Below are 18,816 nucleotides of genomic sequence, written 5' to 3'. Positions count from 1 at the left end.
CCCGGTACCCACAACGGCAATGTCCGCAAATAATATAATAAACGCGGTAGCGCTACCATATTCAGGAGCGCCACCCGCCCCGCTACCGATGATGGCAATGTACTCCAGAACGCCATACTGCCCTTAAGTCCGCGTATGGCCTGATCCAAATTACCCTCCAGTAAATCCTCAGGCGTGGTAAATGTTAGTGCCTAAGTAAGGCAAACAGTGGGGCTCCCAGCGAACACCCGCCAGCTGGGGAGGGTTCATCGCAGTCTGCACCACCGGAAATAAGCAAGTCTTTGCCCAGTTCACCCTCAGCCCTGAATATTGTCCAAACATATGGAGCAAGTGCCTCACGCCCCCTAGAGCCGCCGATGTGTTCGCGAGAAACATTAACAAATCATCCGCGTAGAGGGAAATAAATTGCATGTCCCCTCGAAGATGTAAGCCAGGGTAATGTCTCCCCAACCGGGCATGGGAGGCCAGAGGCTCAATGGCCAAGGCAAACAATAACGAGAGAGCGGGCATCCCTGTCGTGTGCCCCGCCCAATCCAGCAAGTCGAAGAGATCGTTGCACCCGTCCGCACGCGTGCCGTCGCCGATCTATATAGAAGCTCCGTCCACCCTACGAAAGAATCTCCAAGTCCAAACTCATGAAGGACTCGGTACAAATATGGCCACTCTAGGCTGTCAAACGCCTTCTCAGTATCAATAGAGAGAACTGCTGCATCAGGTGTATCACTATGGTCCTCTCCTAGGAGGTGTCGCAGTGGTTCGCTTCGGGATGAATCCCGCCTGGTCACTATGGACCAGGTGCGTCATATAGGGAAGAAGCCGGGTCGCAAGAATCCTACTTAAAATCTTGTATTTCATCGTCAACATTGACAGCTGGCGATATGCCGATCTAGACAGTGTGTCCCTCCCCGGCTTCAACAGCGGGAATATAGCCTCTCGAGTAGAAACCGGCAATCTCCCCATTTCCTTGGCTTCTCGGTATACTGCCCGAAGTTTGAGGGTCAGGGCATCAACATATGTCGAGTAAAATTCTATCTGCAATCCGTCTGCCCCCGGGGTTTTTTTTGCGCGCCATAAGTTTTATCGCACTGCGTATTTCTCCCTCTGTGATCTCCTGTCCCAGCAGTTCACCCTGGTCCTCCTCAAGGCGCGGCAGTCGTAACCCAGCTAGAAACTCGCTCAATCCGTCATTTGCATCCTGCAACTTACTTTCATATAGCTCCGCATAATATGGCAGAAATATCCCATTAATCCCTTGCTGGGTATATTCTGGTACCCCCGCTGAGGTGGTCAAAGCAAGGATGGGCATGCCCCTCAGAGCTGAACTCGCCAGCCACGCCAGGAGAGAGCCCACCTTATCGCTCTTCGCGTGGCCCATACCAAATACTCCTTATGATCAAAGCAGAGTAACCGCTCCACTTAAGTCGCCACTTCCTCTCTTGCAGCTACGACCTCATCCTGCATTCTCGGATTCCCAGGGTGGGCCCTCTCCGCTCGACGTAACTACTGCTCCTCCCTTTCTATATCCTGCAAAAGCGTTTATCGTATCCCTGCTGTTTTAGCGATACATAAGCCCCGTATCCCCACTTTAAAATGCATCCCATTCCAGACCCAGGGCCGATGCCGTCCCCTCATTCTTGAGGAAATAATGCTCTTTACCCTCCCGCACTTCAGCGCGAAACACCGAGTCCTCCAAAGCTTCCGGGCGTAAACGCCAGGTGGGGATAGCAGGCCGTTCCCGAGACCATTTCAACGCTAGGAGCAGTGGGTTATGATCTGATATTGTCTTCGCCAGATACTCACTACAGCGTACCAACGCATGAACATCCGGGGAACACAACACCGCATCCAGCCACACATGTAAATCATGCAGGGAATAATAATAAGAGTAGTCCCGTTCTCCTGTGTGTTGCGCGCGCCATGTGTCAGTCAGTCCCTACTCGGCCTGCCAATCCCTTCGGATTTTCGAAAGCTTGTGTACAGGCGCCTGGGGCAGTGGCGGGTGCGACCTATCCAACTCAGTATCTGTGACGGAGTTAAAATCGCCCCCAATAGCACTGAACCGGTCAGGAAAGACGCCAGTTTCCCTGACAGTTTAGCAAAATAGGATTTCTGTTCTACATTAGGGGCATACACACTGCACAACGTCACATCCCTCCCGTCCTTCGGGATCCACTAGTTGCTGGGTCGGCTGAAAAGGAACCCCGCCCAAATCAGTGCACCCCTGGCAAAAGCAGAATACGTTGTATAAAAAAGCTGCCCTCCAACGGCGCTGTAGTGCCTGGCCTTCAACTCGGTCCATATGGGTTTCTTGGAGAAAAGCTATCTGCACCCCTCTACGCACCAGATAAGCATGAACCCTATGGCGTCTCATCATCGTATGCATCCCCCGTACATTCCACGTAATACATTTTAACTCAGGTAATGGTCCCATTATGCAACTTTTCTTCGTTCCTCAACTGCACTCTCTGTATTGACGCACCAGGGGGGGCACCCTGCGTGCTCGCTCTAGAGTGTAGAATGGAGTCAGGCCCTCCGGAGCAACCTCAGTGCGCAGCCACTGTTCCAGATAGTCTATCATACTGTCTCCTTTGACTCCTTCCAGAAGACCCACCACTCGTACTTTGTTCCGCCTATTACGTCCTTCGGCGTCTCCGGCCCTCTTCTCCAACGCTTGAAGCCTGCGAGTGACATCACCCATTTGAACATCTAATGCTTTCTGAGATGGTTCTAAGACCTCCAATGTAGTCTCAACCTGCTTCACCCGGTCGACGAGTTTTGCATGATCAGCCCATAGGAGCCCCAGCCCCAACGACACTTGAGCAATGTCCTGTTGAAGCGCTTCTTTCATGTCCGTGATTGCTCGGAGGATCTGGTCCACCTGCTGCTGCATCAGTCCCTCAGGGTGCGGGTCAGCCATGACCTGCATTCTCTGCTCCGCCGACTCGTTTTCTGGGTGCGCTCCCCCCCTGCCTGCCGCGCAGCTTCCCCATGATTGCGAATGTTCAGAGACCCCAGTTCTAGTCACATCATCCCGCACCTCTTGTGTTTCGGCAACGTGGGTCCTCAGCTGTCAAGAATGCAGACACTACAGGTCTCTAGCCCTCGTTGTCCATCTCGCCTCCGGAGGCACCGTCTAGGCTCTCATTTCCTACAGGGGGCCCCCACGGAGCAGGCCACTTTCCAGTAAATTGTCCAGTCCCCAAGCGCAGATGTCCCAGTTCCACTAGTTCCACTGTGGCCTGGATCTCAGTTCTCAAACCTTAAATGGTCCAGTGGAGCTCTCCATGCCGTTACTTTCGAAAACCAGCTAGCATGCAATAGGTCCCAACACACAGTTATCCAGCAAACACAGCAAGCCCAGTTCTAGAGCACTTCAATATGCAGGATGCCCATCAGCGGTACCACTCCACTCGGCTCCGCAGGGTGTTCAGCCGTCCACGTCCTCAGGCCTAGGACCTCCGAAGCGCTTCAGCCTATGTCTGAGTCGTCCGCTGGATAACTGCACCGCTCCCAGTACCCACCACTGGCGCTGGAGGATGATCTCCGGGCTCAAAGCAGCTTCGCTGCCGCAGTTTCTCCCAGCTGGGGCGCTCGGCTAATCCCCACTGTAAATCAGAGGCCACACTTCAACTGGCCCGAGCATCTCCCCGCAGTCCCGCAGCCAGGGTTTCTCAGCGCTGCACTGGGAATTTCCCGTCTCCTCCCGGTTGTGGCGCAATGCAGGGCTGCTCTGCAGGCAACTCTAACGCCCCAGTCATCAGGCAGCGGCACCTCCAGCCACCTGCAGTCGATTCTAGGGGCCTATAATGCCCCCAATGGTAGTACAGCACCTCGGGGTCACAAAGTTATGTGGCTGCCCTCCATTTACTCGCACTTCAGCCCTCTGCGCCGTCTCCGCCGGGCGCCCCGGCACCACCCGCGAGTTGCACCGCCGGGAGCCACCGCACTTGCCGTTTAGTGTGCCGGGAGGAGAGCAGGGGCCCCGCCGTAGGTGTTCAGCTTTCACCGCTTTCAGGGGGGGGAAGGTGCACACCCCTCGACGACTCCAGCTCGCACCTCTCCCACGTCAGCTCAGCGCTGTAATGCTACAGGCGCCGGGGCAGTCGTTCTTTCTCTTCGGCCCGATGCCAGGGCTGTACGGCCATCTCCGACGCACCCCCGCCACAGCACTCCTCGCCGCTACAGCCAGGTGCATCCAGGATCATCCGCGAGCCGCATCCTTGCAATCCGCCACATTCGCTTGTCGGCATGCGGAGGGGGAGCAGGGGCTCACCGCAGGAGTTCGGTCTACGCCGCCCGCAGGGGAAAGCGCACGCCCCTTCAGATCTCTGGCTCTCGTCGCTTCCAGGTTGTGCTCTGCTGATCAGTTCAGGGAGACGGCCGCCATTTTGTCACTACGCCGATCAAATCTCCTTCGTCCCGGAGTGTGCATACGGCGTCCGGGGGCAGGGGAACCCTCGATTTCTCTCAATGTTGGCCCCCACCTCCCATTGACGAACCTGTTCTTCAAACAGTTGTGTAGACACCTCATACGCTTGGTATGGGGAGGTAAGCAGCCCAGGGCTTGCTGGGACACCATGACACTCCCATACGACGGGGGGGGGGGGGGGGGGGGGGTTTGGAGTCCCAGATCTTCATTTTTATTGCTTGGTGGCGCAGTGCGGATATGCCTACCACTGGTATCATCCATACGCCTGCATTCCATATGCTAAGACAGAGAGAGGTTTGGCTGACCCCCACTCCGCTCAACGCCATAGTACCACCGGTTGGGATCCCACGGGACCCACAGGATACTCAACCGTTATCCACAACAAGTTGGGCATGCAAGAAATTGCTCATGAGAAAGGGCGGATCCACGATGTATTCCCCAGCACTGCCGCTATTCATGAACCCTTAGCTTCCCCCATGATAGAAATTGGAACCCAGCGTACCCTCACTCGGCTGGAATTAGCAACAATAGGGGATCTGTTCCCGGGGCACACGCTTTTATCCGCACGGAAGACCCACGTTTCACGTCAGCCAAGTTCAAGGACCACTTTGTAAAGGCTAGGTTACAGAGTGTGCTTAGAAGCACAATCCCCACATACCCGTGGCTAGCACCGTTGGAGTTCAGCCCCCTTACGTGTATAATCACGGACAACGGCGGTGAACATATCACTTCCAGACTATATAAAGCCAACCTAGCGTTGATACCCCAGCAGGACACAAAAATTAGGGACGTCTGGTCAGTGGACATAGGACAACCACTGACAGACACCATTTGGAAGGGGTGTTGTAAACAAATCAAGCTTGTTTCATGCAATCATAGACACAAACTTCTACAATTCAAGATGCTTCGAAGGGCCTATGTTACACCACAACAGATGACACGTATAAAAAGCACCACATTCACGCCGCACCCTTCCTCCACATGACTTGGACCTGCATTGTTCTGCAAGCTTACTGGCAGGACATACATGACCTAATACAACAGATGGTGGGAACACAGATACCGGTTAGTCCCTTGATTGCATTGTTGGGATACGTGGAGCCGTTGCCCAAGATCGTGTGCCGCTTTATAGCAATAGCCATGTTATTGGCAAAACGAGAAATAGTCCTTCGCTGGGGCATCAGACAGAAACCCACTGCTAAGAACTGGCTCAGGAGTATGTCTTATTGCGACACCATGAGTGAACTGTATGCGGAACTACAACCTCCCACATCGCGACCCAAAGATATCTGGCAGCCCCTTGGGGACTACCTACAATCGCAAGTTTCACGAGATACACCCAACAGTCACACGTGACGGGGAACCAGACAGGGCGAACATGCCACGGGGTGATGTGGCCATGCGATACATGATCAAGTTAGCGCTTCTAGGCTATTACACGTACTGATCAGGCGCGCGAACAGCATGAAACAGGGCAGAGGGTAATTATTGAATGCGCCCTAATATATTGCCAATTATGCCTGAGACGGAAATGGGCCCCAATCAGATATGTGTATTGTGAATTAGTGTTGATACTTATGGACTTGTGAAAATCTACCTGCCAATGTTTTGCATTGTAATTGATATATTGTTGTGATTAAAATGATAAATAAAGTAAAAAAATAAATAAAAAGATTGCGCCATTATTACATGGTGAGGTGTCGCAACCACAACACATCCACTATCCTACATGGATTCTATGTCCTCTCTAGTCTGGTTATTTCTGGGGAATTATGTGGATCTTTTTCTCTGTGACTAGTGTCTGTCCGTCTCTTTAACCCTTGCTTCCTCGTTGTCTGTATGTAGATCTCAACAGCGTTTACTTTAGCTGTCTGTCTTTAATTCTTTCTGTGGCTAAGTGTTATCTCTGCATTTGTGTTGGAGTATGCTCCAGACCTTCCAAGTACCGCTTGTATTGAAAAGGCTGTTTGAAGTAGACACTGATGGCTTTATTTAAAATGGGGCATTCGGTAAGCAGAATGCTTACTATAGGACAGTCTGGCTTTACCTACAATAAACTGATGATTAATAGTGTAGAGAAACACAAAAGGGCAATGGTCCTTATTTGTAGGTAATTAAGATAGACCTCTGAATAGAAGAGGCATGATGAAAGTATTCCCCGTTTTTGCCTTCAGCTGCATGGTCACGACATCTGCCTCCAACATTGCTCTGGGATACAAATTTGCAACCTTTAAATGCTATTTTACGATATTTGGTAAATACTAAACCTTCTAGGACTGGAATTATATAATAAATAAGCCTTACCAGCACCTGAGGAATAGCAGATATTCTAAACTGAGGTTTTGATTGTGAGATTGGTGTTGAAGAGGTCTGAGAATTTCGTTGCAATAAAGAAGGTTGGGGAGAAGCAGGGATTAATTGAGTTTGGTAATTTCATTGTCTGTGAGGACCCAGATTTCTTTTTTTTTTCTTTTCATAATATGTCCAGCTAGGCTACAGGGAGATCTTTTTGACTGCTGTGGGTTGATTGTCGAAGGTGGTGGCTACTGTAGATGCCTTTGTAGATGATACTCTAAAGCTCATATGGGCTTTAGAGGGTGTATCAGTAGAGACAATGATGAGGGTAAGTTGTGTAATATCATTTATTTTGACTAGTGATCAGATATGCTGCGGAGTTGAGGGCAGCTTTTAGAGACGCAAGGTATTTTAGGCAACTGCTGTCATTGTAAGCTGGTCCTAGTGGTTGAACAGTGATCTGCTATTATGTTGGTGAAATCACCGCTCCACCGCTCAGCCCTTCCCAGCAGCTCTCTTCACACTGTCCTTGAAGTGTATGTGAAGCAACCCTGTCCTTGGTGAGGCTATAGTTGAAGGCTTGAGACGAAGGACATCTTTGGAGGAAGGACAGTGTTTATGCTGAAGTTGCAGGAACATATTTATGCAAAATAATTTTTAGAGGGGTACATGAAGCCAAGTTCTGAGAGGGAGATGGATCTGCTGTGATCAATGCCATGGCTCTGGACTTAAAATCCTTTTACAATTATTAAATTAAAGAACAGATCAGGGTGAGGTGTAAACTCAATGGCGCTTTGGTGTGTGGTTCATGCAAGAAGTAAGAGAGGGATCGAACGAAGCACTACATGTAAAGCCTAGCTATTTCTTCCTTTACCCATACTCTGTTTTACAGTGTTTACATATTGGGCCTGAACTTGAAAACAAAAAATCACATTCAAAACAAAGGCTTTTAGTACTCTCCAAGTGTATTTTTCCCACATAAATCGCAATGTGCTGTTAGCCTTATATCAGTAACACAGAATGAATGTTTTTCTTTAATGATGCAGACTGTGGAGTCTGACGAAGGGATTGAAGATGAAGTTCCAGATTCTCCAGGTGTAGAAAAGCAGGATAAAGAAAAAGACAACCGAATCTCCAAAAAATCGAGATGTAAGTGTCTTATTGGATTCTGACTGGAACAGCATGTTATGTTATACTTAGTTTTCTCAGGAAGCTGGGCCTTTGTGAACTGCAAAAAAAGCCTCAGTTATGATAATTATACGGTTTTACAACCATTAGTCAAACCGCCATCTAGCATTTTGGGTTTTTTTATCACGCAAACTCTGCCTGAAGTTATTGGAGCACTTTACATGAGCACCAGTTACATGACCCAAAGTCATATTCATTTCTTAGGCACAGGGAGTCCAAGGGCTAGATGTACTAACATTGAAAGTACTGATTTCCTAATTGCGTCCCTCTCCGAATCACAATTAGGAAGTCTGTATTCTTTTTGGATTTCAACTAGTTTTTATAAACATTTATATGCGTGATGCAAACAGGGACAGTTTGAAAACGTAATATAAGGCGATAGGTAGTGGTTGGCGTTATTAATTGCATGTCATTGGTACAGTCGATCATGAGCGGCACAGTGAAAATGGATACAGAATGCAAGAAGGGTGGGGTACAGAGTGCATAATGTTCACATTAGTAATGTCACCTATTTCAAATGGAAAACATGCTGAACATGAATTGACAAATTTGGAGAGTATTGTACGCGATTGGATAAGTAAACATTAGATGAGATGTATTGATTTTGTTTAGATAACCATCTTCATGTTATTTATATGCATAGCAGAACAAACAGTCAACACTAGGACTAGTCAGTGCGGTCATTACCAGCGGCAAGTGGATAAGGATCAGGTATTGATATCAATTGTTTGGCTAGTGGAGGTCGTAAGTATGGAGCAGCCAGAGTCATGTTTGTCTAAGGAAATATGTCTGTCATCAGTAAGTGGTGTTTGGGTTTATGGAGGTTCAAAGTGGATTGTGGAGACATCAAGTGAGTTCCACATGGGTCTGTGGGATGGGTTCCAAGTGGTGCGCTGTAGAGAGATGTCCACACCTCTTAGGAATGTGAGACATTCGCGCCACATATGTAATGAAATTATGGCAAAGTTCTTCCAGGTGGTGAGAATGAGCTTGCAGGCAAGAGTTTAAAATTAGCTATAGTAGATAACCATCTGCCTCATTTTTTATTTGAGGACCTAGCGGTCCGTGAAGTATATATGAGAATTTGGGTGCGGGAGTAAATATGTAAAGTGTTTTAATAAATGCAAAGATGTTATCGCAGTAACTCAGTAGGATGGGACTGTGTTTATATATTCCCAGTAAAACAGTAGGTTACTTTTAGATGGCTGTGCTTCCCATTTATGCTCATTACGAGTTTTGGATCTGTGAGATATAGATAGGAGTACCTTGCACACCTTAGATACAATATGTCCCGCTTTGTACACATTTTTGATGAGTCGGGAGTGAGGGGTTACCTTTTAGTGATGTTCCTTTTGATATCTGGTTGTTTAATCTCAAAAATGTATAAAGCTACAGGTTATCTAGTCTGAAGCAAGATTGTAACATGGAGAACGGAAGTGGGAGGTTGTCATCAAAGATGTCTTTGACCAGGTTTATCCATTTTTCTGACCATTCGGACAATAGAACGGGTTATTTTAGGAATGAGCCAAATGGATGACAGGTTAGAATTAAGAATTTTCGAGTGGTAGTCACATGGGATTATTCAGGATATATTTGAAGTGTAGAAGATGGGGGTTGTGCATTGTTAGGTTTGCGCTAGTAGATTTGCTGTTTAGGATTGATTTTTCAAAATTTACCCAGACAGATATATAATCTGCATCTTTAAGAAACCAGTTAGTGCCTTGTTTGAATAAATATGCTGTTTGGTATTTCCTAAAGTTAGGGAGGCCTATGCCACTTTTACCTTTCAAAAGTCTGTTTTTTTAGTGATATTCTCTTTTTTTTGTGCCATAAGAATTTGTTGATAGCATTCTCGATTTTAAATAGGAAGTCTTCTGAAAGGGACATGGGCAACATACTGATTAGGTAATTGACCAGGAGAGTAATCATCATTTTTAGAGACTCTGCCCTATCCCACCAAGATAGGAATTTAGGTGATCATCCATATAGGAGTGTATTGATCTTTTTAAGTCATGAGTGAGTCTTCGTTAAACTTTAAAGTAGTGATGATGTCATTAGAGAACTCTATTCCTTTATATATTTAATACAGCCTGTTTGCCATGCGAGGCCTGAGTCTCCAAGGATATCCTTATTTCCTATATTATTAAGCAGTTTAGCTTTGGATTTGACCATATTGAGTGTGTAGCCTGAGATCGCCACAAATTCTGGAGTTGATGTAATTAACTTGGAAATAGAGGCGGGACCGCCCTTCTGGTAATTAACATATTGCCTACGTATTCATCTAATTTTATGTTATGTTTACTGAATGATACCCCTGATATTCCATTTATTTTCACGAAGGTGGTGTAAACAAAAGTTTCTAAAGCTAAGAGGAAGAGAGGCGGCAAGCGGGGGGATGCCTTGTCTTGTTTCAAGGGAAATGCATTCGATATGAAGCCCTCCGCTATTACCCTAGCTGTCAGGTTGTGGTATAATTAAATTATCATTCGAATAAGGGACTCACTTAGGTTGAACTTCTCCAGGACCAATTTTAAATAATTTAAATCAACTTTGTTGAACGCTTTTTCCTTGTCTAGTGTGATTGTAACTGTATGGGACTTTCAGAGTTTTGTGTTTTCTAGTTCATATCAGAGTATGTGTATATCACTGGACAGTCTATTCTTCAGGAATGTTATGGCTTTTGCTAGTACGGTATGAGAACTGTGAGTTTCTGTCTATTGTAGGATCCATTGCCAGGTTAAACAGTTGAGGATTCTGGGATCATTCGGAGTTGAGTCAACGGGTCAATTCAATAGGGTGGGTCAGCTGCTGTTGGCGCATACACATTGACCACGAAGAACTCGTAGTTTTTGGGGAGTTTGGATACGATCCATCTACTCTGTTTGCCCGATAAATTAGGCACCAAATTTAGGCCTGATTTCCTAACAATCAGGGTCAGAACGCCATTGTTTTTTTACTAACAGCAGTGGAGCATGCTACATCAGAACATTGGTTATTCTGAAGAGAAGTGATGTGTGTAGAGTCCATCTTGATTTCATGAAGAATTAGATCCTCATAGTTTTATATAAATAAGGAAAGATTTTCTTTTTTTTTTTTTTTAATTGGGTGGTTGAACCCTTTCACATTTAAAGAAATGATCTCCATATTCTATGGAGGATTTGTCATGGGTTAAGTTTTATAATAGTGTAGTTCCCGGGTAGGAACTAGCGGTTTGCTCAAAGTTGTGAATAGCCAGCTATAGGCAGTTTAACACAAAAGTCCTTGTATATCGACTATAGTTTGATAAAGTGTCTAGGATTTAAGGCAGAGTAGTATTAGATAGACCTTCATGACTTTAATTACGAACTGACACTATACCGTGATCATAATGTGTGTATCTTTGTGTTGAGGGAAGGATGCTCTTTCTCTAACTCTCTTTAGTGATTACCATTTCTTCCGAGCGTTGATACAAAAAGTAGATAAACAGAAAAACACGAAACCATAAAACAATACACCCCTCTCCCAAAGTTTACAAAAGGAATGGCGAGAGGAGAAAACGCACCTCCGTGGAAAACATAGCTCAATATGAATCAGTAAGAAATGCCTACATGTCTATAATGCTGACTTGTTCACCTGCTTTATGCGTAGGGGGAATTGATGATTTTTACTTGGTAATAACTTTGTTTAGTAGTGATAATCTTGCTTGAGAAACTGCATAACGATTGAATAAACTGAACATACAAAAGTGTGATCATCAAATAGAGAGACTCAACAAATGATTAACCAGTCCTGGGGGACCACTAACGATGGAAGTCTAAACATAGTCTAAGTATACCGCATGAGAAGTATCATGAGCTGTATTTGAAACCTAAAGCATGAAGTAGGTGGAGGTAATATCTCATTATCAAACCACTGTACACCAATTTCTGATGGATACATCTACCAGTGGATTCCTCACCTTGTGAATATCCCCTGCACCAGCATTCCATGGAACTTTTTTCCCCAGCTCTCTACGCCGACGACGTCATAATGCATCGGCTCCGCTCGCTACTCCATATGACGTCACCGGAGCCATAAGGAAGCCACGTCGGCGTGATGACGTCCATTCCACCCATTTTTTCCGAGCCTCACAGGTGGACCAACGACAGATTCAAAGTATACACAGTATACAATATACAATCAAATCTAAAAAAAGAACTTCTACAAAAGGAAAGCTAAATAAAACAAGCATTTCCTACCAATGTACAGAAAGCATAACAGCATCTCAAACAAGACCTCTTTTAAGGCATACAAAGGTGGACAACGGGTTGGCGGGTGGGCCAGTGAGGAATCCACAGCCAGATACTGTATCCACCAGAAAAAGCGTTACCGAAGGTAAGTAACTTGTTCTTCTGATGGATACATCTGCCAGTGGATTCCTCACCTTGTGAATAGATTCCCACAGCAGTCGCCACTCCCGGAGGAGGGTGTCCACCTTCCTATACCAAAAAGTCTTGCAAGACAGAGCGCGCAAAGTGGCCCTCTCTCCTCATCTCAGAGTCCAAGCAATAATGCTTTGCGAAAGTATGGAGGGAGGCCCAAGTCGCGGCTTTACAAATATCTGCCACAGGAACACCCCTGGCCAAAGCAGATGTAGATGATTTAGCTCTAGTTGAATGAGCTCTAATACCCTCAGGAGGAACCTTACCAGCCAGGGCATAGCAGATCTTGATGGCAAGGATGATCCATCTCGATAAAGTGCGCTTGTGCACCGCTCTTCCTTTAGAATGTTCAACATAACCCACGAAGAGCTGATTGTCCAGACGAAAGTCCTTCTTTCTATCCAAGTAAAAGCTGACAGCTCGTTTTTGGGTCCAGACGATGAAGCCTTTCCTCCTCTTTGGAAGGATGAGGAGGTGGATAAAAAACAGGGACTACTTTAGGCAAGCAAGCAGGCCTGGGCCTAAGAACCATCCTTTCGGCATGTAATGTTAAAAAAGGGGTATCTGAAAGAAACACGTTAGTTAGATTCCTCACCTTAGAATATCCCCAGGCGTCGGACTGGATCCGGAAGATTTTTCGTCAGCAATACCCCTTGCGCGTCGCTAGGCGTCGTCTGCGGCTCCGCGTCCGTCGTCGGCATCGTGCGCCGGAATGACGTCGTCTGAGTACTTAGACGCCACCCTCGCGCGCTGACGTCAGTTCTTCTTTTTTCCGCACCAGTAAGCGCAGATCCGGGAGAGCTACCCCTTTTAGTCTTTTTTGACTAACTTTTTTGATCCTTTTTGATCTTGTCTCGACTCCGGTGCCGGTAGGATGCCTGGTTTCAAAGCCTGTGCTGACTGCAACCGCTTGATGTCGGTTACGGATCATCACCGCCGGTGCCTTTACTGTTTGGGCCTCGACCACGACGCGCAGTCGTGTTCGGACTGCAAGGCCCTGACCTCGAAGGCTAGACGGGAGCGGTCCCGTAAGCTCCTCGAGATTCGCCACTCGGCTCCGCGCCCCTCTCGATCCCGGTCCAGGAGGAGGTCCAAGGATCGGTCGCGGAGCCGCAGCCGACGTCATCATCGCTCGTCTGGCTCCAAGTCTTCGGGTAAGTCGAAGCACTCCAAGAAGTCCAAGAGGCGACACCGCTCTTCGGACTCCACTCGCCGGTCGCGCGACTCGGCCGAGGGTCAGGGTGGTTCCACCCCGCGGCTCCAGCGGTGCCGCAGGCGCCGCGCAAGTCCCCAAACCCGCCGGTCCCTGGGACTGACGCGACGCCGGTGGAAGTCGGTGCCTTCCTCTCGGCCATGAGGAGCCTGGCTCCGCCGTCGACGCCCGCTGGCGTGCCTTCGTGCCCCGCGGAACCGACTGGGCAACCTTGCATGCCGGCGGCTCCGGCCCCGACGCTGCAGGTTCCCGAGGGACCCGTCCCCGCCAACGCCGGTCGACCTCGTCACGCCTCCTCCGCCGGCGTCGACACCGGTTCCACCTCCGACGCCGGCCCCGCTCGGCGTCGAGCCCCAGTTCAGCCCCGCTCCGGATCCGGCGCCGTTACGGCATCGATGGACGCCGCGTATGGTGCCGTTAGAGACACATTATGTCTATCGTCCGGCTCCGCTCCTTCGTCCTGTTTACCAGGAATCAGATGACGGGGGCGAATGGGAGGGGTCCGATGACCCTATGGCCGTTCAGGCTCAGCTGTCACAGGACTGGGCAGATGAACTGGGGCAGGCCAGTGGTCTGGATACCTCACCAGACACTGGATTCATCTCTCCTCCGACTGTGGCTTCGGAGGAGGGTGCTGCTTTCTCTGTGGTGCTGCGCAAGGCGGCCGCAGCCCTTGGGCTCGAGCTACCTGCCGTGGCTGTGAGGACGAACGTCCTCACTGAGGTGCTTCAGTCTGCAGCAAGCTCCACTGAGCCTCTGCTGCAATTCAATGAGGCCCTCATTGACGTTCTGCAGGGCACCTGGTCCAAGCCCTCCACAGTCCCTCCTGTGGACAGGAACGTCGCCAGGCGCCACCGCCCTGCCCCGGGCGACCCCAGTTTTCTGTCCCAACACCCCACCCCCGAGAGCCTGGTTATCCAGGCTTCTACCTCCCAATCCTCCTTCCCGACCGCTCCGCCGGACCGGGATTCCAAGAGACTGGAACAGTTTGGCAAAAAGCTGTTCTCCTCCCTTAGTTTGGGTCTGCGGTCCTTGAACACCGCCTGTCTTTTGGACCGTTATTCCCACTCTCTGTGGGATACGGTGGAGGACGTGCTGCCCCTGTGCCCGGAGGAGGTCCAGACACGACTTACCCAGGCTCTGGCCGATGGGAGGGATGCAGCACGACATGCAATCCGATGTGGGCTTGACACTACGGACTCGCTGGGTAGGGCGATTTCTACCACGGTGGCGCTTAGACGTCACACCTGGCTGCGGTCCACGTCCTTTTCGGGGGATGTCCAGAGCACTCTCATGGACATGCCCTTTGATGGCACTCGCCTTTTTGGTGGGAAAGCGGACAGTGCGCTGAATCGCTTTAAGGACTCCCGGGCTACGGCCAAGTCCTTGGGCCTCTCGGCCGCGCGGTCGCAAACTTCCGCCTTTCGTGGCCAAGGAAGGAGTGCCTCCTCACGTCAGCCTAGCCACCAGCCGCAGAACCAACCTGCGCGCGGTCGCGGACGTGGTTTCCGCCGAGGCGGTTCTGGAGGACGACGCGGTCAGCCCACATCCACCCCAGCAGCATCCGCCTCAAAGCCTTCCTAGTCCGAGCTTTCAGGCCCATTCCACGCCAGTGGGCGGCAGAGTTCGCCATCACCTGCTCCACTGGCGGTCCATCACATCGGACAGGTGGGTGCTGCAAATCGTCCGAAGGGGCTACTCCCTCCCCTTCGAGACGACCCCTCCAGCCATGCCACCGCAGCATCACCGTATCTTGGGGGATCATTTGAATCTTCTCCACGAGGAAGTTTCGGCCCTCTTGGCCAAGGGGGCCGTCGAGCGCGTTCCGAGCCCAGAAGTAGGTCGTGGTTGTTATTCCCACTACTTTCTGGTGCCCAAGAAGGGCAAAGGGGGCCTGCGCCCTATCTTGGACCTCCGGGACGTCAATGCCTTCCTCCGGAAGGAAAGGTTTAAAATGTTAACTTTGGCTCAGGTTCTAGCTGCCCTAGACCCTGGAGACTGGATGGTAGCGTTGGACTTGCAGGACGCATATTTCCACATCCCCGTCCTGCCGGCCCACCGGCGTTACCTGCGGTTCCCGGTGGGTCAGGAGCACTTTCAGTTTACCGTGCTCCCCTTCGGCCTTACCAGTGCCCCTTGGGTGTTCACGAAAGTGATGGCGGTGGTCGCAGCTCATCTGCGCAGATCAGGGGTTCCAGTCTTCCCCTATCTCGACGACTGGTTGTTGAAGGCGGGCTCGCCCCAGGCAGTCGTCTCCCACCTCCAGACTACGGCGGATCTCCTGCATTTGCTGGGGTTTTCCATCAACGTGCCGAAGTCACACCTGAGTCCCTCTCAGAAGCTCCTCTTCATCGGAGCGGTTCTCGATTCGGCGCAGTTCCGGGTCTATCCGCCGGATCAGCGGGTCCGGGATATTCAGGCCCTGATTCCCATCTTTTGGCCTCTATCCTGGGTTTCGGTCAGGCTAGTGTTGCGGCTTCTGGGGCTGATGGCCTCCTGCATCCTACTAGTGCATCACGCCAGGCGGCGCATGCGGGCTCTGCAGTGGGACCTGAAGTTTCAGTGGGCCCAGCATCACGGCAACCTGTCCGACCATGTCTTGATCTCGGAGGGCACTGAACAGCAGTTGCAGTGGTGGCTCACGGACCACGATTGGGTCACGGGCAGGAGCCTCTCCCTTCCCCAACTGGAGCATGTCGTCGTGACGGATGCGTCCCTCCTGGGATGGGGTGGCCATATGGGAGAGGCGGAGGTCAGAGGCCTCTGGTCTCCGGCGGAGTCTCGCCTCCACATCAACCTGTTGGAGTTGAGAGCGATCCGACTTGCACTGAAAGCCTTCCTTCCCTCTGTCAGGGGAAGTGTCGTGCAGGTGTTCACAGACAACACCACCGCCATGTGGTATTGCAACAAACAGGGCGGGCTGGGGTCGTGGACCCTTTGTCAGGAGGCTCTGCGCCTCTGGACGTGGCTGGAACCCAGGGCGTCACCCTAGTGGTTCAACATCTGGCGGGCTCTCTGAACGCCAGAGCAGACTAACTCAGCCGCCGGTGCATGATGGATCACGAATGGCGTCTGAACTCCGAAGTGGCGCAAGGTCTCTTTCAGCAGTGGGGAGAGCCTTGGTTAGATCTATTCGCCACCGAAGAGAACGCGCAATGTCAGCAGTTCTGCGCGTTGGAATTTCCAAGGCGGCACTCGCTCGGCGACGCTTTTCGTCACAAGTGGAGTTGCGGTCTGTTGTACGCCTTTCCGCCTATACCACTTCTGCCCAGAGTGCTGAAGAAGATCAGGCGCCACCGGGCCCAAGTCATCTTGGTGGCTCCGGATTGGGCACGAAGATACTGGTATCCCTAGCTACTCAGTATGTTGACCGATCCTCCGATACGTCTGCCCCTTCGGGAGGATCTTCTGTCGCAGCAGCAGGGGACGGTCCTCCACCTGAACCTGTCCAGCCTCCACCTCCATGCGTGGAGATTGAGCGGCGGCAGTTGATGCCATTTGACTTGCCTCCTGAAGTCTGTGATATCCTTCTGGCAGCCAGGCGTCCCTCCACAAAGACGGTATACGCCTGCCGGTGGAACAAATTTGTGGCATGGTGCACAGCAAAGGCTGTGGATCCCCTTTCTGCCCCTCTTTCTGAGGTTCTCCTCTTTCTTCTTTCTTTGGCCCAGCAGGGCTCTGCCCTGGGCACCTTGAAAGGTTATCTTGCTGCTATCTCTGCCTTCTTGCGGCTTCCTGATCAGCCTTCTCTTTTCAAGTCCCCTGTAGTTACACGCTTTCTAAAAGGCATTACTCACACGTTCCCTCCTGTCCCTTTTGTAATGTCTCAGTGGGACTTGAATCTTGTTCTCACATTTCTAATGTGCGCTCCCTTTGAGCCTCTTCATAATTGTCCTCTTCGTCTGCTGACGCTTAAGACTGCTTTTCTGGTAGCCATCACCTCGGCTAGACGAGTGAGTGAGCTCCAGGCTTTATCATCAAAGCCTCCTTTTCTCTCTGTTCATCCGGACAAGGTTGTCCTTCGGCCTCGTCCCTCCTTTCTTCCGAAAGTGGTGACCCCCTTTCATCTTGGGCAGTCTGTCACCTTGCCCACCTTCTTTCCGCCTCCGCATCCTTCCAAAGAGGAAGAGAGGCTCCGCCGTCTGGACCCAAAACGTGCGCTCTCCTTTTATCTGGACCACACAAAGCAGTTCCGGGTGGACGACCAACTTTTTGTTGGATCCGTGGGTGCTAAGAAGGGGAAAGCTGTGCACAAACGGACCATCTCTCGGTGGGTCGTTTTGTGCATCAAAATTTGTTATTCCTTGGCAAAAAAGGACCCTCCTGTTGGGCTGCGCGCCCATTCTACTCGGGCCACGGCGGCTACTACTGCTTTGGGACGGGGTGTCCCTTTGCAGGACATCTGTCAGGCGGCTACGTGGGCTTCGCTACACACGTTTGCCAGGCATTATTGCCTTGACAGCCAAGTCCGGAGGGATGGCTTCTTTGGCCGTTCTGTCCTCCAGGAATTTTCTGGTGTGATCTTGGTTCGCAGACCCACCACCGGGGATGGTATTGCTTGGGTATCTATTCTAAGGTGAGGAATCTAACTAACGTGTTTCTTTCAGATGAACAAGTTACTTACCTTCGGTAACGATGTATCTGTAAGAAACATTAGTTAGTTAGATTCCTCACCGATCCACCCATCCTCCCCGTTCTGCGAACTGACATCTAGGGTTAAGGCTATCCCTTTCAGGGCCCTAGAATTTTTTGGCACCAGTGTCGGTATCTTGCATGGCTCTGCGTTCCTGGCGCGGAAGGCTGTGTACAAGAACTGCCGTCAGCGCGCGAGGGCGGCGTCTAAGTACTCCGACGTCATTCCGACGCACGACGCCGACGACGGACGCGGAGCCGCAGACGACGCCTAGCGACGCGCAAGGGGTATTGCTGACGAAAAGTCTTCCGGATCCAGTCTGACGCCTGGGGATATTCTAAGGTGAGGAATCTAACTAACTAATGTTTCTTACAGATACATCGTTACCGAAGGTAAGTAACTTGTTCTTTAGAACTAAGAGCTTGAAGCTCACTCACCCTCCTTGCCGAGATTATGGCTACAAGAAAGACCGTCTTAAAGGACAACAGCCTCAGAGGACAACTATGAAGAGGCGCAAAAGGGGACCCCATCAGAAAAGTTAAGACAAGATTAAGGTCCCACTGTGGCATTACAAAAGGAGTAGGAGGAAACTTGTTTGTAAGGCCTTTGATAAACCTTAGTACAATCAGAGATTTAAATAATGACGGTTGATCAGGAA

The 18,816-nt window shown here is 50.2% G+C and overlaps 1 protein-coding gene across 10 annotated transcripts in view; it reads left to right on the top strand.

The window, feature by feature from the left end:
- The window catches only part of ARHGAP12 (Rho GTPase activating protein 12), a 432,157-nt gene that overhangs the window by 349,999 nt on the left and 63,342 nt on the right, over nt 1-18,816 (top strand). For all 10 annotated transcript variants that reach the window (XM_085631848.1, XM_085631845.1, XM_085631846.1 and 7 more), the window contains one exon: nt 7,771-7,873. In XM_085631848.1, the coding sequence (XP_085487974.1) occupies nt 7,771-7,873 (103 nt within the window). The remainder of the gene's footprint in view (nt 1-7,770; nt 7,874-18,816) is intronic.

Source organism: Triturus cristatus, chromosome 10 (genome assembly GCF_964204655.1).
Source record: "Triturus cristatus chromosome 10, aTriCri1.1, whole genome shotgun sequence".
NCBI classification, from domain to species: Eukaryota; Metazoa; Chordata; class Amphibia; order Caudata; family Salamandridae; genus Triturus; species Triturus cristatus.
Note: the sequence above shows the minus strand (reverse complement) of the source record. Positions and strands in the feature narration are given on the sequence as shown.